At 46.9% G+C, this 20,179-nt stretch overlaps 1 protein-coding gene across 3 annotated transcripts; it reads right to left on the bottom strand.

The window, feature by feature from the left end:
* Window positions 1–2: 2 nt before the first annotated feature.
* Window positions 3–19,870, bottom strand: chm (chameau). Of its 3 annotated transcripts, XM_043419240.1 has the most exons (12): window positions 19,580–19,870; window positions 19,009–19,474; window positions 18,690–18,941; window positions 18,111–18,551; window positions 17,662–17,950; window positions 17,260–17,554; window positions 16,873–17,117; window positions 16,554–16,740; window positions 6,395–6,488; window positions 2,429–2,575; window positions 2,215–2,321; window positions 3–1,837 (listed from the first exon to the last, which is right to left on the bottom strand). In XM_043419240.1, the coding sequence occupies exons 1-12, from the start codon at window positions 19,595–19,597 to the stop codon at window positions 1,715–1,717; spliced, it is 2,664 nt and encodes an 887-aa protein (XP_043275175.1). In that variant the 5' UTR covers window positions 19,598–19,870; the 3' UTR covers window positions 3–1,714. The 3 variants fall into 3 exon arrangements, 2 of the variants coding, with proteins under 2 accessions (XP_043275175.1, XP_043275174.1); XM_043419239.1 differs by lacking the exon at window positions 19,580–19,870 and having other exon boundaries at window positions 19,009–19,495; XR_006261019.1 differs by lacking the exons at window positions 3–1,837; window positions 2,215–2,321; window positions 2,429–2,575; window positions 19,580–19,870 and adding an exon at window positions 15,592–16,392 and having other exon boundaries at window positions 6,407–6,488; window positions 19,009–19,495.
* Window positions 19,871–20,179: the final 309 nt, after the last annotated feature.

Genomic DNA, 20,179 nt, shown 5'->3' with positions numbered 1-20,179 from the left:
GATAAAATCCTAAAATTGTATGAATTTTATTGATCGTTGCCTCGACCATGTCCCAAAATCTAGATACACACCGCATCGAGTCAACGTTCCATGGACTTGTATAAATGTAGTCGCTTTACAATTTCGTCCGCGTATAAAAAGTTGGCAGCACTCGTTCTGCGGCTTATTATTTTCATTCATCCCTCAGTACGAGGCTCCGCTTAAAATCCGCCGTGCGAGCTCGACGAATACTTTTTAAAATGCTCGTTGGAGTCCTCGAATGAAAAATATCAAAATCCGTACCGTCGTAACATGTTGCAAAATTGTCTGACGATTCTCGTGATTTTTTAAATCGCGACTATTTCGGGGTCACGGAGGCATGGCCATACTGGAAATGGCGTCGAAAGGATGCATCGATACAGGCAACCGATACGAAAGTTCAACACCAACTTTCGTCGGATCCTAACGGGTGCAACGGTCGCGACAGATTTTAGCGATAATCCTGAAAAAATGTTCAAGTCCATTGTGGCCTTGAGCCATTCGGAATCAGCCTCGTCCAGTCCAATTTTGTCTCTCTTCCGCTTGTTCCATCGGTTCCAAGGGCACGCGTTTTCAAACGTTGCTGGGCAAAACGCAGTCGACTCGAAATTCCCCAGCTTGGAGGATGCGCAGATTTCACCAGCTCGCAGGTGTTGCTTTCGCACGAGGCTCGCGAATCGGCGAGCGTGAACGAATCTCCGGACGATATTGTACACGAGCTTTGCGGCTGACCAAGCACCGGAGATGATGAAAATCGAAAGAAAAGCATCGCTCGCGAGGAAGAAAATGATTCTGGACCGCTGAGGCTTTTCCTTGTCAGAGTCGACGGAGACTTTTGTTTTTTTCAATTTGAGCCGAACGATATTTACAATTCTTGTCTCGTGATTCATCGGCCGTGACTCTGATCGGACGTTCCATCATTTCCTCCGAGCTTCTCGGAATCGACTCCCTTGTTTTCGGCATTTCAAAAATGATTTCTCGAATCCTGATGTTGTAGCTCAATCCATCTCGACGAGATCGTCCTCCTTTTTATTGTTTTCGTCTCTCCGATCTTCGTATTTTAACTTTGTTTAATCTTGTCAATTGAAATTTATCCAATCTCACGAGTCCTTTTTCTTCATTTTCGTTTCTCCGTATAACCTGCCTGATTTTTTCCTCTTCCCCGGGATTTTTTCCGCGAGCACGGGCGCGTGTGCGTCCGTGTTCGTTTCCTCGCTCGTCTCGTTTTTTTGTTGGAGTCTGGTGCCTCTTTCCAGTGGCGAAAGAGCGTCTGGAAAGAGAGGAAAATGCGGGGTGGGGGGGGTTGGGAAAAGACGGCTTTCCTCTGGTGCTGCTGCTGGGCGAACGAGATTCTCCAAGACGGCGGGGGGTAATGGTTGCCCAGACAGTCCTGGTGGTTCACTGCTATATAAAGGGGGTTGAGGCTTGTGCCAAAGGGGGATCCCGCTCGTCGCTCGTCGCCCGTCGCCCGCCGTCGTAAGAGTCCCGAAATACGGAGGCGGAGGTGTCTGCGACCCTGAGAAAACAGACGGAGAGAGAAAGGCAGACGGGCGAGGTTCTCTCATCTCGCTCGGATTCTCGTTGAGAAGGACGACGTCGACGTCGATTACTACGAGGGCGATACATCGAACGTTTGCCAAACGAGGACGGAGATACGAGGGAGTATTTCGCCCTCCGCTGCCTTGCCCCCGAGAGTTCAGTTCGAGGTGGCTGGCGTCTTGGGCGGCTGGAAGGGATTCCATTTCAGACACTCCGGATCGATTTCTTTGTAGACGGCTCCCCGACGCTTTACCCTCTCCTTGTAGTCATCTATCACGTCCTTGTTTGTCATCGTTAACAATTAATATTCGTTACTCTCATTTACCAAACGTCATTCTTTTCGTGCGTGCGGTCGATCGAGTCAATCAATATTTCCGCACACAATAATCGATCATTCGTTACTCGTGATTATTTTTCAATTATTTAAAATCGTATTTATTTCGACGCCGCTGAAGTTCGCAACGTTCGAGTTCAACGAAATGAACGAAATCATTTCTAATTCACCTATTTTTTTTTTCATTTCACGAAGTATCGGGGTGCTGCTTGGAACGAAATTGAGAGAGTTTTTTTTAGATCGTTTCGTTGCAAACTTCAGCGTCGTTTAATCTAGCCAAAATATATATGAGAATATCCAAATTCCTTTTTTGAAAGACTCACTTGTTTTTTCAGTATTATGTGCTTGCCCTTCCAATATTTCATCATTCCGAGAGCCTGCAACGTACTCACGATGTCGTACGAATCGATTGCCATTTCTTTGCTGATGTCTTGTCGAATAATGAAATCACAGATGTCAACGTATTTGAAAAACCGTCGTCAGGAACATTGAGAGAATGAAAAAAAGAAAAATCTGATGATCGCGTCATATAATTACCTTTAACCGACAGTTCTTTGCCACCAAAGTTACAAAGGTATTGTAACAAGACGTCCTTCCAATAACTCCGGTAGGATATTAAGCCGAGATCGGAAAGTGGTTTTTCCGGCGAACCGATTTTCTTTTCCACCCTCGTGAGAAGATAGCCTAAAATGAAAATTAGCCCATTATTTGTAAGTAAAAAGGAAAAATGCCCGTCAAAAAACGTTCAACGGTCGAGGCTTGGTGGTTTCGCATGGTTCTCGCGCGTCGTCGTTGCGGCATGGTAATCGCGCATTAGGAATGAGCTGCTGCAGCGAGAAATATCGATGAGGCAAATGGTAGCGGACCGTCACTGCGAGATGAAACGAGATTTTTACATCGCCGGGTTCAAACTGACACGAATGAGTCAGCCAATAGTTTTCGCGGAATGTTGCCCGATGTTTTTTTTTCTCGAAACAGAGGAAACTCGGTCTAGTTTCAGTGCGGTCGGTGCGGTCGACGGGAAAGTCAAAAATAATGGTATTTTCGAGGGCTTTCACGAAGGGGCTCGTGGAAATTCTTGAGCATCCTTGCGAGAGCAAGTTTTGCGAGTTTGCAAACGATCGAGCAACTACCAGAGAGAGAGAGAGAGAGGGAAAGCGCGAGAGAACACGAGAACGAGGAGAAGGAGGTGGAGAAGACAGAGGGTTAACGCCCGACGTAGACGAGTTCGTTGGCACGCTGCGAACAGTTCGATCCAACCAAGACGACGACGACGACGACGACGACGATCCGTCGTCGCACTGTTCCTTCACCGCGTTCTTTCTTTTCGTCTTCGATTTCTTCAACCGATTATTATCAACAGAATCTTTCGTCGCTTGCGCGATTTTTTCTCTGAAATTCACCCCTCGCCCTCGTCCACTCTTTCTCGCTCGCGAGAAATTCCTCGCACATTTTCCGCAGGCACCAAATTCTTCGAATCTTTGATTCGCTCCGTTCCAGGCATACTGGACAGGCAACGTTGGCAATTCCGAGACAAAAGCTCGTTCCAATCGAAGAACAATTATTGATTTTCAAGCAAAGTTGAAGAATTTGGAAAAATTGCACAAGCTTCTTATAAAAACATCGCGACAATCGAAACAAGGTTTCATCGATCGAAATTTCGAGTGGCCAATTTGCGCTCATGCAAAAGGAATACCTTAAAAGCATTAAAAAGAGCATATTAGGCCTGGACAAAAAGTGCGCTTGGCGGTGCGCCTGTGATTACGGTCATCCGCCTTGTATTGACCCACTTGATATAGATGCTTATCGTATGTGAAAACGCGATCGGTAAGACTGCCGTATACTTATTTGAAAAATGTGCTATTCCAGGTGGTGGGATCGGCCACATCGAGCATTGCTTCTCAAACGATAAGACGCTCAGAGCGAATAAAATGCGTTGGTCGCGTTGGGCCACTGAATTGTCAAGGCTGAGTAGGCGAAACGAAGTATTATCGTTCGAGAGCCTTTGGAATATGCAAGAGGGACGTATATAAATGGTTTTTCCAAAGGACGTTTCGACTCGAGACGAGACGCAGCATCCTCCGTCTCTATCCCTCTCGCTGTCATTTTCTCCCTCTGTACACTAGTAAAGTGTTCTATAGCGGAGGTTCAACGACCGGCCGTGTCTCGCCCGTGCCTCGTTGGCTGCGCCAGCAAGCACCAGCGGCACGTCTCTCGATTTACCACCCAAACTCTGTGCACCAGCAGCAGCAGCAGCAGCAGCAGCAGCAGCAGCTCGACGGGTGACTGCGGCAGAGAAACGGAGACGAAGAGAGTACACGGGGGGGTAGGACAGTTGGTCGCGCGTTCGAGAGGCCCTTCTCCCACGCGATAGCGGCTACGCCGCGTCGTGCGTATACGCGCAAAGTTGACATCTCGCTCTCTCTTGCTCCACGACTCGTTTACATGTCGCTGGAGCTCCAGCGCCCTGGGATGATCGCTCTCGTCTTGATTATGGATTTCATCTTTCGCTACTTAGTATTGGCTTGCGTCGCGGCTCTCTACGGTAACGAACAATCGTTGCATCCAACGCGATTGCGATAAAACGCGAGTATGTCGATAGTTTGGGGACTCGAAAAAATGGTCGATTTTTATCGGAGTCGAGGGAAATTGTGTCAGAAAAAATGAGAGGAAGAGCAAATTCGCGTACTGATTAAAGTCTTGGAAGAACGCGGCAGAGGGGGGAATGACATTTTGTCGAGTCTCCGGGGATGTGCTTTCGGGTGTGTTCCCTCGAGCTTTCTCTTCCGGCTGGATGATATCCCTGGGATCCTCGGGGATCGTCGATTTCTTGGTAACGAGCAGCAGGCTTATTTTGTCCACTGATCGAAATGTACGCGCGCATAGCGGAAATAGGGGCAAAAAAGCCGGTACTCGAGAAAGGAATGTTGTCGAGGTAGGCTCTGATGACAGAGGAGGAGATGAAAGCCGAGAAAAATCCGAGCCCGGATTGGGAAATATGATGAAATATCTTTTCGAAAGATTTCCATTAGATATAGAATCGAAAGGGAGATTGTTCTCTCTCGCATGGACGAGGGTGGTTCAGCCGTCGGGCGGCGATCCCCTGGCTGCTGCAGCGGAGGTCACCGGAGGTCATACGCGTATCGTAATACGCGAGTACGCGTAAGCCTCGCGATCGCGCACGGAGCTCGACGAGTGAGATTCGTCCAGACGCGTCTATATACGTAGAGAAGCGTAGAGCGGAGAGTCGGTCGGTCGGAAGGTCGGAGGGCTCGGGGAACGAGGTGGCAAATGCTTGGATTCGACGCCTTTCTGGCTGAAAGATCGTGCCGAGAGGGGCGAGAGAGGTGGAGCCGGAGAGAGGGCACTCGCTGAAAACGATGAACGGAAAACGCACCGGGTCGTCCCGTTGATAGACCAAGTTGGCTGGCTACGGTAGGGATTCGCGCCAAGAGTGGGGGCGCAGGTCGATGCGGCGAGACGCCGGGCGTCGCAGTCTCGCCCTCTCGTTTCCTCGTCCTCACCGTGGAAGCTGAGGGAGAAGGAAAGTAGCCAAAACGTGGGAGAGCTGGAGAGAGAGAGAGAGAGAGGAAAAGCACACGGTCTCCTCGCCAAGGACTTGTCGCTCCTTTATTTCTTCCTTCTTTTTTTCTCCTCCGCATTTTTCTGCTTTTCGCTTTTCTTCCCTCCGTCTCCTTTGCATCGAGCTCGTACTCGCTCGTCGTGAAATATATCCGAGGGACGAGGGGGACGTCCGACGAGACGCGGACCGAACGAGAGGACCACCCTCGCGTGAACCTCTCTCCGGCATAAATACAGCATTTCGAGGACTCGACGCGGTGACGTACCTGGAATACAAATTACTCGTACTCGACGTCCTTGTCGCCGTCGAGACGAAAAAAGGGGGTTAGTCGTTGTAAAATCGTGGAATTTAAAAAACTCGATGAAACTGTGCTTTAGGACGGCGAAATTTGACTCTTTTTCACTCGCTAGGACTCGTCCGATGGACTTTTTTGCCGAGTGCAGCAGCAGGCTCGATGCGGGGTAAGAAGAGCGAGGTTCTCGTACCTCTGCAGCGTAGTACGCCGCTACCGAATGCGGCGTCGGTGACGAGTTTCTCGCTCAGAGCCCGGGAATTTTCGCCCTCGCTCGCGCCCTGCTTCATCCGACCCCCGCCCCATCGGGGCATCAATGAAAATGACGTCACGAGGCAAAAAGATGCGGCGCTGCTCCGTCATTATCAACGCTTTCGTGTCCACGTTAGACGATTGTTCTTCCATTCTTTTCTCATATTTTCCGAGGAATTCCTCACAACACAACCCTCTCATTATTCTCATTTCGGTCACCCTCCTCATCATCAACGGATATCACGATTTCTACCGCGTGAGATTCTCACGAATCTTCGGTTCTCTCCGTTGCTCCGTTTTATTTGTTTTTGAATTTGATCGAGGAGTAAAACAAGATCGAGCACTGAAGAATTTGCAATAATTATTTCGTACTCACTGAAATCTATGAGAAGACGTCCGTAACCCTGGCGTTGATAAGGCGGCAGGGTCAGTATACAAGACACGTTGTAATTGAGGAAAGAATTTTTTTCCTGCAACAAAAAGCCGAGAAGAAAAAACGTTGAATACACTTTTTATTCGTTCGAGGATAAAGGTAGTTGAAAAAATGTAAAGACGCATGACATATATTCGGTGAATTCATGCGGGCTGAGGTCACCCATCAGGAGTTTTTCGCCTCTCTCTCTCTTTCTCTCGCGCGTCCACACACTTTTTTTTTCGATTTATATCCACGAGCGCGGAGAGGCGAGAATCCTGGACTGCCCGATCGTCTCTGACTCATCGAGCTTTCACGTACGAACCATCCGGAGTAGTCGAGTATATACAGGATGTTTTATTAGAGTCTATACAGCGAGAAGAAAAGAATAAACTGGTCGCGGCATCGGCGTACCTCCGCCCGCGTATATTACGAACGCGAGGCTCGCAACAGGCCAGACGAATGTAACGACAAATTCCTCTCATCCGCATCACGAGACTGTGTCCGAGCGGAACGCATCGCTTCGGTCTTTTATCGTTTTTTTTCGTCGATTCAGGCAGTTTCACTCTTCGGAGCCAACATTTTCGGTTTTCGTTTTCTGGTAAAGCATGAAAATCTCATTCGCCGTTATATTCGTGAATCGATCGATTCGATAAGACGAAATTTTCGTGTCCGGTCGCTCGATCGGGTAAGACGGAGAGGAGCCTCGACGCGCGAGTCCCCGAATCCAGGGAAGGGGGACTCGGCCGATTATGGGATTTCTCATAAACGATTCGAGCTCCGTCTTTGTCTCTTTCTCGGCATGCGGATCGACGTCGCGAGGAACGCCGCGCCGCGGTTAGGTGTACTGCCGGACTTTCCGAGTGCTACACCCGGTATTTCCTGCCTCTTACCATACCCCACCTCGTTCTTATTTATTATATATATATATACGTACATCTACCCGTGCGAATGCCTTTATGTATACATCGTATATATATACGAGCGGCTGTTGCTAACTGCTGATTTCTCAGCCGCTATGCCAATGCGTTGGCGACGAGTGGTGCGTATATCAGTTTTTTGTATTGGTGCGTACACACGCGCCAACACGAGAGGCATATTCGCTCGGAGAGCTCGAGAGCTCGCCGGACCGAGCGTACAGGGAACCGGGGCCGAACGAAGGACAAACCAAAGTGCGTTTGGGGCGAGACTCGATCCTTTTTATTTTATTTTTTTTTATCCTCTCGCCCTCTCACTCTCGTTCGAACGGACGAGTTCGCCAACAGCCGACTCTCGTTCGTTCTCTCGTCTTGGCCTTTGGCTCTTTCTCCTTCTGATGTTTCTAGACTCCGAGAGAGCGCGAAACGCGCGATAAAAGCTAAATAAGGGGAGAGACCGCGAGAGTCTTGGAGAGCAACGTATGGCCGGAGAGGAAGAGAGAAGGGAAAGAGTGGGCAGCACCGAGCCGGGACGGCGAGCGCTGTGTATGGGCTCACTCGTATCAAACGAACTTTTCAGCCATTTTTTACAAGTTGCTTTATACCACGATCCTTTATATCTTGGCCGTGCTCCCGAAGACCGGCTAGAGAAGAAAGAGAAATTCGTAAACTGCTTCGCGTCAGCAAATTCTTCGAGCGGCAGAAAAATTAGGGAAATATCAGTTTTTCAAACTCTCGAGTCCCATCGCTCGAGACTGATTACGATAATCGTTCGTTTTACAATGATGAGATCCTGTCACACGAATCTCGGTCGCCGATCCGTCGCACCGATTCCGCTCTGCTACCCGATCGAGGCGAAATAAAATCTGCGAAATGCCGATTTTCAGTGACGTTACAACCGATTTTTCATTTACTTATGTCCAGGTAGACTATAGTTTTGTTACAACGAGTTTATACCGGTCGAGGACGAGGGCACTCGGGGAGGGAGAATCTGGGCCCCGGGACGTCCTTGATCGGGCAGGCCCGGTGCACGCGTTACGAGCGGGGGCCGCTGCCGCCAGCACCGCCGTCGTTTCAGGGACGAAATCCTTTGCTCGTTCGTTCGCTCCGAGCCACTCGTCATCCGGTCTTCTCTGTTCACTCGGCCTTGCGAAATTGACACTTTGTCAAATAATCTTTTTTCCACGCTCCCAAGTGATCGAAATATTCTCATGAAACTCGTGCACATACGAAATCGACGAGGTTCGAAAAAAATTTAACGAGATTTTCGACGTGCGTGCGCCGCAGCGGTCGAGTATACGCGTCATGTACGCTGGCGCACGTATAATAAATCGTCGTGATCGTTCGAAATCGTGACGCAGAGGATGTTTTCTCGACAAAAGGCTCCGACGCAAAAGAGCCTCCTTAAACGTCACCGAGAGCATATTCTAACGGAGCATGTACCGCCCTTCTATTCACTCCGAGAGATAAACGATCGCGAGCCACCGGAGTACGAGGAAAAAGCAGGAAGAACGGGAGAGAAAGGAGCATGGAAAAACCGGTGTGAATGTGGCCGAATGGCCGTGCAGTTTTTCGCAGACGGTCATTCCTATATTTAGATTGAGCGCATGAGAACGAGAAAAGAGCGAGAGAGAGAGAGCTTCCTATACTCTTTCGTCACTTTCTTCGCGATCGAACAAAGCATTCTTCTTACTTGGCACGGGCGTATCGCGGAGTCGGGTCAGAATCATTGTAGATAGAGGCGAAAGCTCGTCGGTGACTAGCGAAAGTCGCTGTACCGACGAGTGGGAGCTTCATAAATTCGGCTCTTTTTTTAAATAATTTATCCTCCGCAAACGTCTTCCCATTTAAATTGCGCGTCGACAAACAAAAAATAAACACCAATTCCAGCGCGTTGCTATTTGACCAACACGCGAATCGATCTCTACGATCGATCGAACGCTCGAAGAAGCCTACGCGTTTTATCCGATGACCCAGGCTCCCGAGACGGTGCATGCGCGTCCGAAAATGTTATACAACGCGGCAAAGAGTCGTATTTTTAGAAAACTGTCACGATCCTCTCTTTGTTTCGCATTGCGCGCGAACCGACTTTCAAATTCGGCTTCGGGGGGCAACATCGCGTTTCAGCCCTTGACGCGATCATGTACCCCGACCGCGTTACCGATCGCGATCCTTCATCTTTTCTGTGATATCGTTCTATGACCGAGGCGATTACAGCGGGATCGAGGATGAGTTTAAACTTACCCTCGAAATGTTTTCGGGAGTGTTTTTATGATAGACGCGAAAATAACTCACACCCGTTAACTTTTCGGTATAGTTTCAAGGATATTTCTAGAGTACAAAAACATTTTTTTAATATGGGAAATACTAATTTGTGCGTGGTTTATGAGCGAAGTCTGATTGTCGAAGTTTCTCAGCTGCGTACAATGTGGAGATCGTAATTATCGTCTGCAACAAAAATTCCAATTTTTTTCCCATCTTCACATATTTTTCTTCCACACGAACCTACAAAAACCCGTAAAAATCGTTTAGTATAGTGAAGGAAGACATCAGTTATCGAGAATTTTAAAAGTATTTAGCCACCGATTACAAACAGCATAGTATTTTTTGAATTTTGCTATTTTTCGTCCCTTGAACACTAAACACAGCTTTATGTGGATAGCAAAAAGTGGTGATGCACGTCATAACTATACTTTCGTTTTGTTTTCGAGTGTTATTCATCGTGTCAGACTAGCCCTTACTGAAAAATGGAAATGCATTGTAAATCAAAAATTTACACTGTCAGCACAGTAAATTCTATGATAAATGCACGAATACGTGTGACATAATACCATGAATATATATTCAGGATTGCTCGAGCATACTTTAAAATATAAACATTTGAAGTGACTGAAAACATTTTTGCCTATGCTTATAGAAAAAACACTCTTGAGTCTTTTGAATATGGGCATTGGCCTCTTTACTATGGTCGATAGAACAATTCTTATAATTGCTCTTCCAGAATTAATGCTGCAATCGAGCGCGTATACACTGTCCCCGAGATCCTACATTCCTAGTACTTTCCTCTAGATTTTTCGGCCTCGTTTTCTCCGCGTGTTCAACGTGCTGTAAATATAGAATTTCGCAATGTTTTTCAGGTCAGAGAATTCGAGTGGAAAACGTTCAATCGTGTGATTCGGTGATAGGATTAATCGATTATATTTAAAACGCGGTTACAATGTAGGGTACGAATATAAGTATCACAGGGGCAAGCGGGAGGGGGGGATGCTAATTGTAAATTGGAGAAAAAGATTGAATGATGCTGGAGGAAACGAAGGGCGACGTTTGAATCGAACGGATAAGAGGAGCACTACCGGTCTACCGGTGATATCGGAAGAGCAGCAAGGAAAATGGGATGGAGGAGGCGGGGAATGGGGGGAGTCGAAGGGGAGAACAAGACGAACGTAGTCTCGCGGATTTCAATGTCGTCTAGGCCACGCGCGCGCTCTTTCTCCTCCGGGGTTCTTCGCAAAGGCAGTTTCACACGGCCGAAAACCCGACGCCGCGCACTCCTTTTCGGAGGAAAGCTGAAAAGCGACGGCGGATTTTAATACAACGGGTCGTTTGAAACGGGCCAATGGAATATTTCTGCTGGAGCAACTTTTCAAACTCGCTCGATCGTTCGACGGCGAGTGATTTGATTGTTTTTTTGCCGATGAGTCACTTTCGAGATTGCTGTTCGGGTCGTTTCGAGTAATCAAATTTGCAGAGTCGCAGACCAAACGGTCCGACATGAAACCATTTGACGAACAGTGTTTTGAGAGACGATAATTTCTGTAACCGCATATTGCACAACAGGGAAACTTGGCAACTTGGCAACGACGTAATTGGGACTAAAATCGTGAAACGTTTCAAGGAGGCACGTATGAAAAAACCATTCGACAAAACTGTTTTTATCGTCCTTAAAAAATGCGGCTGCTTTCGCTGCGAACCTTCAATTTTTCATATTCAATTGACGGAAGAAAAAAAAGTCGAGACGAAAAAATTTAGTTGCGTGAAGAGGTCTGTCTGGCATCGATCGAAAGAGCCCGCTCGTCCGTACTCATATACGCATCTCTCTCCTCCCTATATATATATATCATGAAAGCGTACAGTCTTGCTCAATCGAAACGCAGCGATTCATTCCATTTCCATTTCCGAAAATTTAGCGATTCGGAAAAAAGGAAATTTTCAGAGTTTACAAATAAATGTAGTCCGGATACGACCGATGAGAAATAGGTTTGGTGAAAAATTGACAGCTTTAAGATCGTCAGGCTCCGTGCGATAAGCCGATATTTCGGAAAAAAGGACACGCTCGTCGACAGGGCGCTGCAAAGAGTACTCGATGCGGTGAAAAATGAATTCGTACTTTTCTGTAGCCCGATTGAACAATATTTCATAATTTTGGATGTGTTCGAATGTTGAATGGAAAAAGATCGCTCGCAAAGAACAAGAAACGAGGGGCCAATTACCCGTGGATTGAGAACGTGAAGAAAAGCGATTCGGTGCAGTTAGTTTTGGAGCTCGCTGTACGAGAAATTTCGTTTTGATCGGATTTGATTTAGCGATGAAAGAATTTGGTGCGTTAGGAGCTTTTTCTATTTTACCAGTCAATACGTAGGAGCATTCGTACACGTATTTTGCTCTCTGCTCGATTCCCCTCACCCAGACTCGTACATATATACAACGTAAGCCTGTCTCGCAGGGGTGGGTCCCGACGAGCCTACCCCAACCTCCCGACGGGAGAGCACTACGGCGGATCGTATCGACGATTTCTCGCACTCCCCTTTTCGTCCTTCCACAACGAGGGAGGAAAAGAGAGGCTCGCGTATTTCGTCGCGCCCTTTTGCGGCTACGTCTCTCACCCCGGCGCGCGTACGTCATCCTTCCAGCCAAGAGGCCCGGACCGGTGCGGATCGCTTCGCCAGACAGCACCCACAGCCTCCCGTGTCCTCTCGATATTTTAGAAAATTCCCCTCCGACCTTAAAGCCCTTTATGGCTGCTGTAGCCAACCCCGACCGACCTTACTTCCCTCTCGTCTTTCGCTTAATCTCGCTGAATCTCCAAGAGGGAATTTCGGCTCTTGGCTCGTCTCGCTCGCGCGCTACCGATGAATGGGACGGCGATCTTTCGAGTTCGCTTATTTTTCCTATCGCGGAACGTTCGTTGACGCTTTTTTTAAACGTTATCAAAGGTCCAACTCATTTGGTTGTTCGATAAAACGATAAGGTTTGACAGATTTTTTTTTCCCTTCGCGTTTGCCAGATCGCAAACATTATGACGCGTTCATTGAAATTCTTGAAGATGAGCGAGTCTTTCCGTCTGTACGCATACAATTGTTGAGCTCTCGTGCAAGTAACGAGGTTCTCTTGTAGCATATACGCGTGTGACACGGTTCGGTCCATACTTTGGGAAAGGACGAAATGAAGAGTCAACATTTTTCGCACTAGCCGCGATACGGCAATGAAAAAAAAAGAGGAAAACTGCAAGAGTCCATGGAGGAAATAATAACGAGCGAGCCGACGTCGCACTGCTGCAGAAAGGTTGACGACCCGAACAGCAGCAGCAGCAGCAGCAGCAGCAGCAGCAGCCGCAGATAGAAAGAGAGCGACGACGGCGACGCCCTCTTCGCCCTCTCGCGACTCTGGCCCGTTCGCCACGTTGACTCTTACTCTCCTATTCCTCTTCCCTTGGACGACGAGAACTCGAGGGCACAGACATCGGCCCATTCCCTTTTCGTCCTTTTTCGTCATGCCACCGTGCCGCAAATTCCATTAATCTCAATAAAGGGTAACGGATTATTTCATTCGTTAAAAAAAGGTTTCGAAGAAGACGACGTTCGAGATTTTCCGCTTGAGCCTGCTTGATAAGTCAATACGAAGCAAATAAAACTCCTCAACGAGAAAAATATTGATCGAATTTCGTTGTCAAATGAGCAATTCGAATGAGTCGATTTTTTTGGTTCGCATTGACAAAAAAGGAGCGTGAACACGGCGCTCTGTGTGGGGGGTTACGAGAGGGAATTCCACCCGAAAGAATAAATGAATGGGCAAAAGTCTGGAACGTGGATGGACGGTGAAGGTATTCAAATAAAAAAGCGTTTCAAGAAAATTCCTCCGGTAATACGGAGCGCGTCGAATAAAGAGGGAGGAGGACAGGGGCGGGAAGCGGTTAACGCGTACTTCATCAAACTTTTTTTCTTCCACCAAGTTTTCATAATTTCATTCATCCCGCCGGTAGTAGCGGCCGATGAGAGTGCGCGCGCCCGCCGAAAAACCGTCTCCCCGAGGTGGTGGAAAATGCCGATTTTTCGGGCTCGACGTGCTTGTCGAAGGCACGATAATCCGGTGCTGAGGGGTCAGCGAGACGGATGATTGTGAACATTTTGAAAAACGGATCGTGTCCCGAGGATTTCAAACGACGCGCCTCCCCGCTCGTTCGTTCGTGTTTGTTTGTCTTTTTTTTATTATTTTTATTATTATTATTTTTTATTTCAATCGCCGATCACTGTAGTTTCTCGTTGAAAACATCGCCGCGAGACTTTTGGACTAACACGGTATTCGGTATATAGTGATAATAGCGCGCTCAAAAGGCATCGACCCTCGGTTGGTCGGCATCGCCGGGGGGGGGGCTGGATGCCTGGTTCGAGCGTATCCTGGCTCTTCGCGCGCGCACCCCCGGCCACCCTCGACGGGGCGAGCCGACCAGCCGACGAGAGCCTCCCCCGACCGAGCGTCTAGCCAGGGTCGGGGTCGTTGAACGTCGATAAAGATTTTGACTCGACGAAGCGAATCCTCCTCTTACTTTTTACATCATTATTTGTCGAAATACACGAATCAAATCTGCCTCTCGTTTTTTCTCGTCGTTCGCATTTACCTCTCGCGCTTCGTACCCGCAATTACTCAACGAGTTATTCCCATTTTTTCGTCCCAACTTTCCCCTTTTGGCCTCGTCCATTGGTCTCCTTGGCGAAAACAAAATTATAAATTTCGATCGATCGATGCTTCGACGTCGTGCATGCCCCTTTTATCGGAAGCGGGCTCGCGCACACTCGCTCGAACACCGTGCACCTTGCCGACATCCTCAAATTCAGCGCGCATCGAAAATCTCACAGTTCTCCCAATTATTTTTCCTCCTGCCCCCGATTTTAAAGCTTCCGCAGAGAGCAGCCGCTCTTCCAGATCTATTCCGAGCGCGCGAGGCAACATTTCTCATTAACGAACAATCTCAGAATAATGAAGACGTTGCTGCACCGCGATTTATGTAGTATTTTAAACAAAAATCTCTCATTCGATGAAAAAACACTGAACGAGTGAGCTTCCTTTGGAAAAAGTTGCTTCACCATCGTCGACGGGGCAGCAGGGAGGGAATTAAAGATCGTTGGTCAGAGGGTGGAAAAGAGCTTTTGATCCGGTGCACCGGTCGTGCGAGAAAGGGCGCTATACGAGCGCGTGTCCCCGGGGCGCGTCCTGTCGCTCCCTCTCTCTGCCGCCCTCCCAGGGTCAGAGGTCGTTGAACGCCGGTAAAGATTTCGGAGTCGACGCGCTCTCTGAGACGCCGGGGAGACGTTGCGGTAGTTGTAGTTTGTGGTAGTAGCGAACGCCCAGTGCTATATTGCCGTACGAGCAGCAGTAGTACGTGCGAGGGAAGGAGAAAGAGGACGAGGACGAGGACGAGACCGAGAACGAGAACGAGGACGCTGCGGTAAACAGACGTCGAGCTTACTCCTCCTCTCCCGAGCGTTGCCTGAGATACGAGACACCCCCCACCCCCGCCCTTAATGCTAAAACAATGCCAGGCATCGCCTCGGACAAGCATAAAAATCACGACGGTTTTCCTTCATTTGTATTCGTTCATAGACACGCACCGCCTTTCCAAATCGTTCGTTAGAAAATTTTGAAGAATTTTAATAAAGATCGAGGTTCGTTGGATCGCGGATAAATTTTCAGGGAGATAGTCAGCATCGAAAGACGACCGTCAACGACTCTGTGCTCAAACGATAAATTACCGAAATTCGTTTTCGGTGTGCCCCATCGACATCGCCGATTCTTCATTGATCGTTCGCGCCTCGAACATTCCGCATTTCCGAGTTTCGTTCAGCAATTTGTCGTAGATGACGATAAATCAATAAAAATAGATCGTAATCGTTGGAATTGAAAAATTTGATCGAATCTCGATTCCGATGAACAGTATTGCTTCGAAGTAGTGTGCAGTTTTTTTAATACCTCGGTGAGAAGCGAGGGGAAGACCACTTCTTAATGATTAACCGGAGCCTCGTTTGAAATCGTCGTGAGCGAATTCATGAATGTGAAATCAGTCCAACCGATAACCGTTGAATAAACATCCACGGGCTCTCCCTTTGATGTATGACAAACTCGTCAAGAGTAAAGCTCGATCTTGGTTCTTTCACTCGAGAAACAATGAGAAACTTTATAATCTCGTTGATATGGCGAGTCGCCGATGGCCACTCGAAACGAACTCGAGTCCGGCAATTATATTTTTCCAGTTTTTTGCTACTCGTATTTACGTTTGAATTACGTTGTACCGTTGAAACGTTGCTCGTTCTCTTCCGTTCGTAGAAGAGCTCGGTGAAGCTATTGTTTAAAAAAGTGAAATACGCTTGAAGAATCTGTAAAAATGAAGCTTATAGGCCAAGAATGGTGATGCGATGTAGGAAATAGAATTTTACGACTCGTTGCAAATTGTAACACCACAGCAGTGTCCTAGGATACCGCAGCAGGCTATATAGGATAATGCGGTGGTACTTGAATGAGACTCGAAAGCCCACGAGTACAATCGCAGTATCCCGGAATTTCACGAGCTTCTCTCTTCCCACCCTCCGAACTGTCCTCGCTTTTCTCTATGTGGAGGGGAATACGTGCTATCCGCTAAGCTTCTTGGATGCTGCAACTGCACCAGCTGAGAGCCACTCCCTATTTTCTACTCCCAGATTTCCGTTTGGGACTCGCGCTATGCGCACCCTTGCCCCCTCTCCCCATTGACGTTCCTTACTTTTCATCAATCGTCTGAATAACAACAAATTGGTCAATGTATCTATCTAAATTGGCCGTCCTCTAATGGGATAAATTTGTGAAATTCAGGCACAGCCTGCTTTGTATCTGGAAAAAATGTTGCCTGAAATGGCCGGAATATTTTCGGATGAAGGAAAGCATGAAAGACGGCTTACCTTGCTGAAATATCCAACGGTATGACAACCTTCGGAATCGCCTATCGTCATAACGTAGAATAAAAATGGTTCGACATCGTAATAAAGTGTTTTGTGGTCGAGAAAAAATTTCGCCAGCAAACAAAGGTTTTGACAATATTGTTTGTAACGCTTTCCGTCAACTTCCCAAACGCCGATTTTGTCTTTCCTGCAAAGATAAAAACAATTCTTCGTGAAAAGTTCGATAAAAGTCAAATGAGAGTAAACGCCGGTTAGGAGCACTGCAAATTAAAAATGCAGCTCGTATTCGCAGTGGCGTATATCGGGATTTATTCTTAACCTGTAAACTTCGTGTCCTGGTGGATGCCTCCACAGGCATTTCTCACGATGACGACGTAAAACTTGACGACTTTTCGCGTATCTTAGACAATATTCGCACAAATAAAGTTTTGGTGCGCGACTAAATTCTTCGGGATAAGGACTCTGGTACCAAACTTCCATATTCCATTTTCCCATTTCCACGCACCTCGTTCCACCACCGTTCCTTCCCTCCGCATCATAATCCAGATCATTCAATTCTTTTTCCTGAACCCAAACATCACTCTTTTTTTATTACTTGAAAGAAGGGAACGCAACGACAGCAACAACAACAACAACAACAACAACGACGACGAAAAGAATATTATTCGAAGCGACGATCTTTGAACAAAAAAATAAACGAACTCACGATTTTTTCACTCGCCAATGCTTGAGCTTCCATAAAGAGTTTCAGATCATAGTCAGGTGTGAGATCGGTAAGACGAGGTTGTCGATCTTTCTCAATTCCCGGTGGTTCACTACAGCTGTCGCTCTCGTTACCATCTCCGCTCGGTTTTTTCCACTTGCTCCGCAGCTCCTTGACCTTCAGTTGATAATTCCGTTGCTCATTCGTTTGGTGCATGCCTTTAGGCGATTTTTTACCCAAATTTATGATGCTTTTTTTACGCTCTTCCTCCCGTTTCTTTCGTTCTTTGAAAAAATCCCTGTCAAACATATTTTCGTGTATTCGATTATAACCAGTCGTTTCAATTTATTTCACGTTCGCAAGAGTTTGATTATGAAAAACAAAAGCAAAAGTCCGTTAACTTACACACAAGCCTGCGGCGTCGTGTTGTGATACAAAGGGCAAGATTCGAGGGTGAAATGTGTGTCAAATCGCCCAGACAAGTGGCCTCGTGAATCGCAAGAAACAGCGAGAGGACATTCTCGATCTTTGACACTACGGGCTCGCGTAAACGTTCCTTGACCTCCGCGACCAACGCTCGCAGCACTCGAACCTCCGCTGCCCGATCCGGTACGTCCTGACGTTGAAAAATGTCGAGAGCCGCTACCACTGCTGCGTTTCACTGGCGATTTGCTCAAGCTTCTCTTCGATTCCGCTGTTTTGTTCAGATGAAAAAATATTAATTTTTTTAACAAAGTAACTTACGCAACAGTCGACAATGTTCTTCTGTTGATAGCATCGGTGGAAATGCTAATTGAAAGGACCTGGGATGCGTTATTCTTTTGTTGCTCGAAGTGTTAATTTATATGAATTACCTGCATCGGATTCCGAATCGCTTTCGATCTTCGTTTGCATCTGCAACATTTTGTTACTCTTTCGAGCTTGCAGTTTTCTTTTGCCCTTGGGGGTCGTAGCGGTCGAACTATTTTCGGCATCGTCTTTTTCACTGTCCGAAGCATCGCCATCGTCCTCGCTCTTTACGATACTCGGACGTTTAGAATTTTTCTGAGGTTTTACAGCGGCTACAGCGACCGACGGTCTTTTTGGCGGTAAACTATTCGTTCCACTTCCTCCGCCTGAATTATTGTTTGGCTTCTTCTTGACTTGTTGGGTCTGGGGGCTTGCCACGCTGTCCGTCGAATCGGAATCTGAACTGCTGTCCGAGGATCCGGAACTTCCCGAACCAGCCGAACCACCGGAACAACTCTTCGAACTCGCAGAACTCTCAGATTTCGAAGGTCGTTGAGGTCTCGCTGCTAAACTCCGGAAAGAATCACAAATTTTTCTTCACATTACATTATTATCTCAATCTAACATCTAATTTGATAGTTTTCGAGTATTCATCTCGTATGATATCGAATGATATCAAATACTATACCAGCTTTTATACTAACCGGGTCTGGTATTGGCTGGTACTCGAGCTTTGAGCTCCGCAGGTTTAGGTCTCTGCGGTGCCGGTTTGGATCCTTTGCCCGCATTACTTGCACTTTTCTGAGCATTAGATTTACCAGGTGGTGAAACAGAATCGCTTTCGCTGCTGTTCTCTGGACTGAAAATACTTTTTTTCTTAAGCTTCTTTTGTACAGGTTCAACTGCCGCTGCTTTCACCGGTTTTTCTGGTAGTTTTGCAGCGCTGCTGGTATTTCCTGGTATAAAGAAAATTGTTGCATAAAAATTTCTCACCCATCGGTATTTCAAACGTTTTGTAATTACCAGAAAATTTATTCCCTTTTCCATGAACGAGTTTGGCAGTAGCAACATTTTTTTGCGCAACGCCGGAAGGTGCAATTTTACTTTGCGGCCTTTGAGGTTTAACAACCGGGGCGATGGTCGCCGTGGCTTTTGGTTTTGGAGGAGGTTTTCTCTTGGCTGGTTTTACTTTGCCAGGTAATTCCTCCGACTCGGAGGAATATACAACAGATTTGGACTTTGGTTGAACTTTTTCCTTCGCTTTGTTCTCAGACCCGCCTGCTGCTGCACCATCGCTCTTCGATTTGATATGCCTGCTGACGGAGGCGGGTATTTTTTTTTTGTTTTTCTCTGTATCCGATTGTTTCTGACTGCGTGCCGAACTGCTCGAATTTTCAGAATCAGAGGAGCTGGATTCACTCCCCGAGCTCGAAGAACTCGACGACGAAGAGCCTGAGCTGCTTGACGACGTCGACTCAGAACTCGTGGTCTGCATGTTTTCATGAATCATTAATTTTGTCAATCAAGGAGTAAATATATGGCGAGCGTGGCATAAAACGATGAATAAATGATTGTAATATTTAGGAATATTTACCTTTCGTTTTGGAGTCATTTTTCTCTGTCCTCCTGTCAGATTCTTAATAACGCCTCGACACTCTCATTGCGCCTTCGAAATGACTCATTTGAATCATCAAAAAATAATAGATGAATAAAATAGAGTGGAGAAAAACATTTGATATCAGCTGTTTGTCAAAGGGAATCGTAACCTCAACCCGACGATCGTGTATTTCCTTCTTTTTTTTCAAATTATCGTGGCACTACTGTTGTTGTGTTAAGGACGAGATGATGATGATAATACGCGCGAAAGAAGAGAGAAGGAAGGTGAGATGATGGTGGTCGGCGGCGGCCTGTGGCGTTGTTGTTGCGGTGTGTCTCAAAACTGTAGCAAGCTCTCCCATTTGTCATGTTCCCTTGTATTCACTTTGTACTTACATTTCCATTCTGCCTGTTTCCTATATGTCAACTTTTCAACCTCATACTGCTATATTGAAAACTGCATTCAAAAAAATCGGTTTCCTTCAATAATTCACCATGATTACAAGATAAATGTTTTATAATAATTCAATTAAAATAATATAATTATGTGGGGGCCACATCAAGTTAACCATAAATACTGCTGATACGAGAGATCGTG

Source organism: Venturia canescens, chromosome 5 (assembly GCF_019457755.1).
Source record: "Venturia canescens isolate UGA chromosome 5, ASM1945775v1, whole genome shotgun sequence".
Lineage (NCBI taxonomy): Eukaryota > Metazoa > Arthropoda > Insecta > Hymenoptera > Ichneumonidae > Venturia > Venturia canescens.
Note: the sequence above shows the minus strand (reverse complement) of the source record. Positions and strands in the feature narration are given on the sequence as shown.

What these genes read in the sequence shown, in the direction of transcription:
- chm (XM_043419239.1), bottom strand. Translation starts at nt 19,495, where the DNA reads ATGATTCATGAAAACATGCAGACCACGAGTTCTGAGTCGACGTCGTCA. An exon ending in AAAAGGGAATAAATTTTCTG is followed by an intron (nt 18,942 to 19,008) that starts GTAATTACAAAA and finishes TCTTTATACCAG; the next exon opens with GAAATACCAGCAGCGCTGCA. An exon ending in CCGTTGGATATTTCAGCAAG is followed by an intron (nt 6,489 to 16,553) that starts GTAAGCCGTCTT and finishes TTTTTGTTGCAG; the next exon opens with GAAAAAAATTCTTTCCTCAA.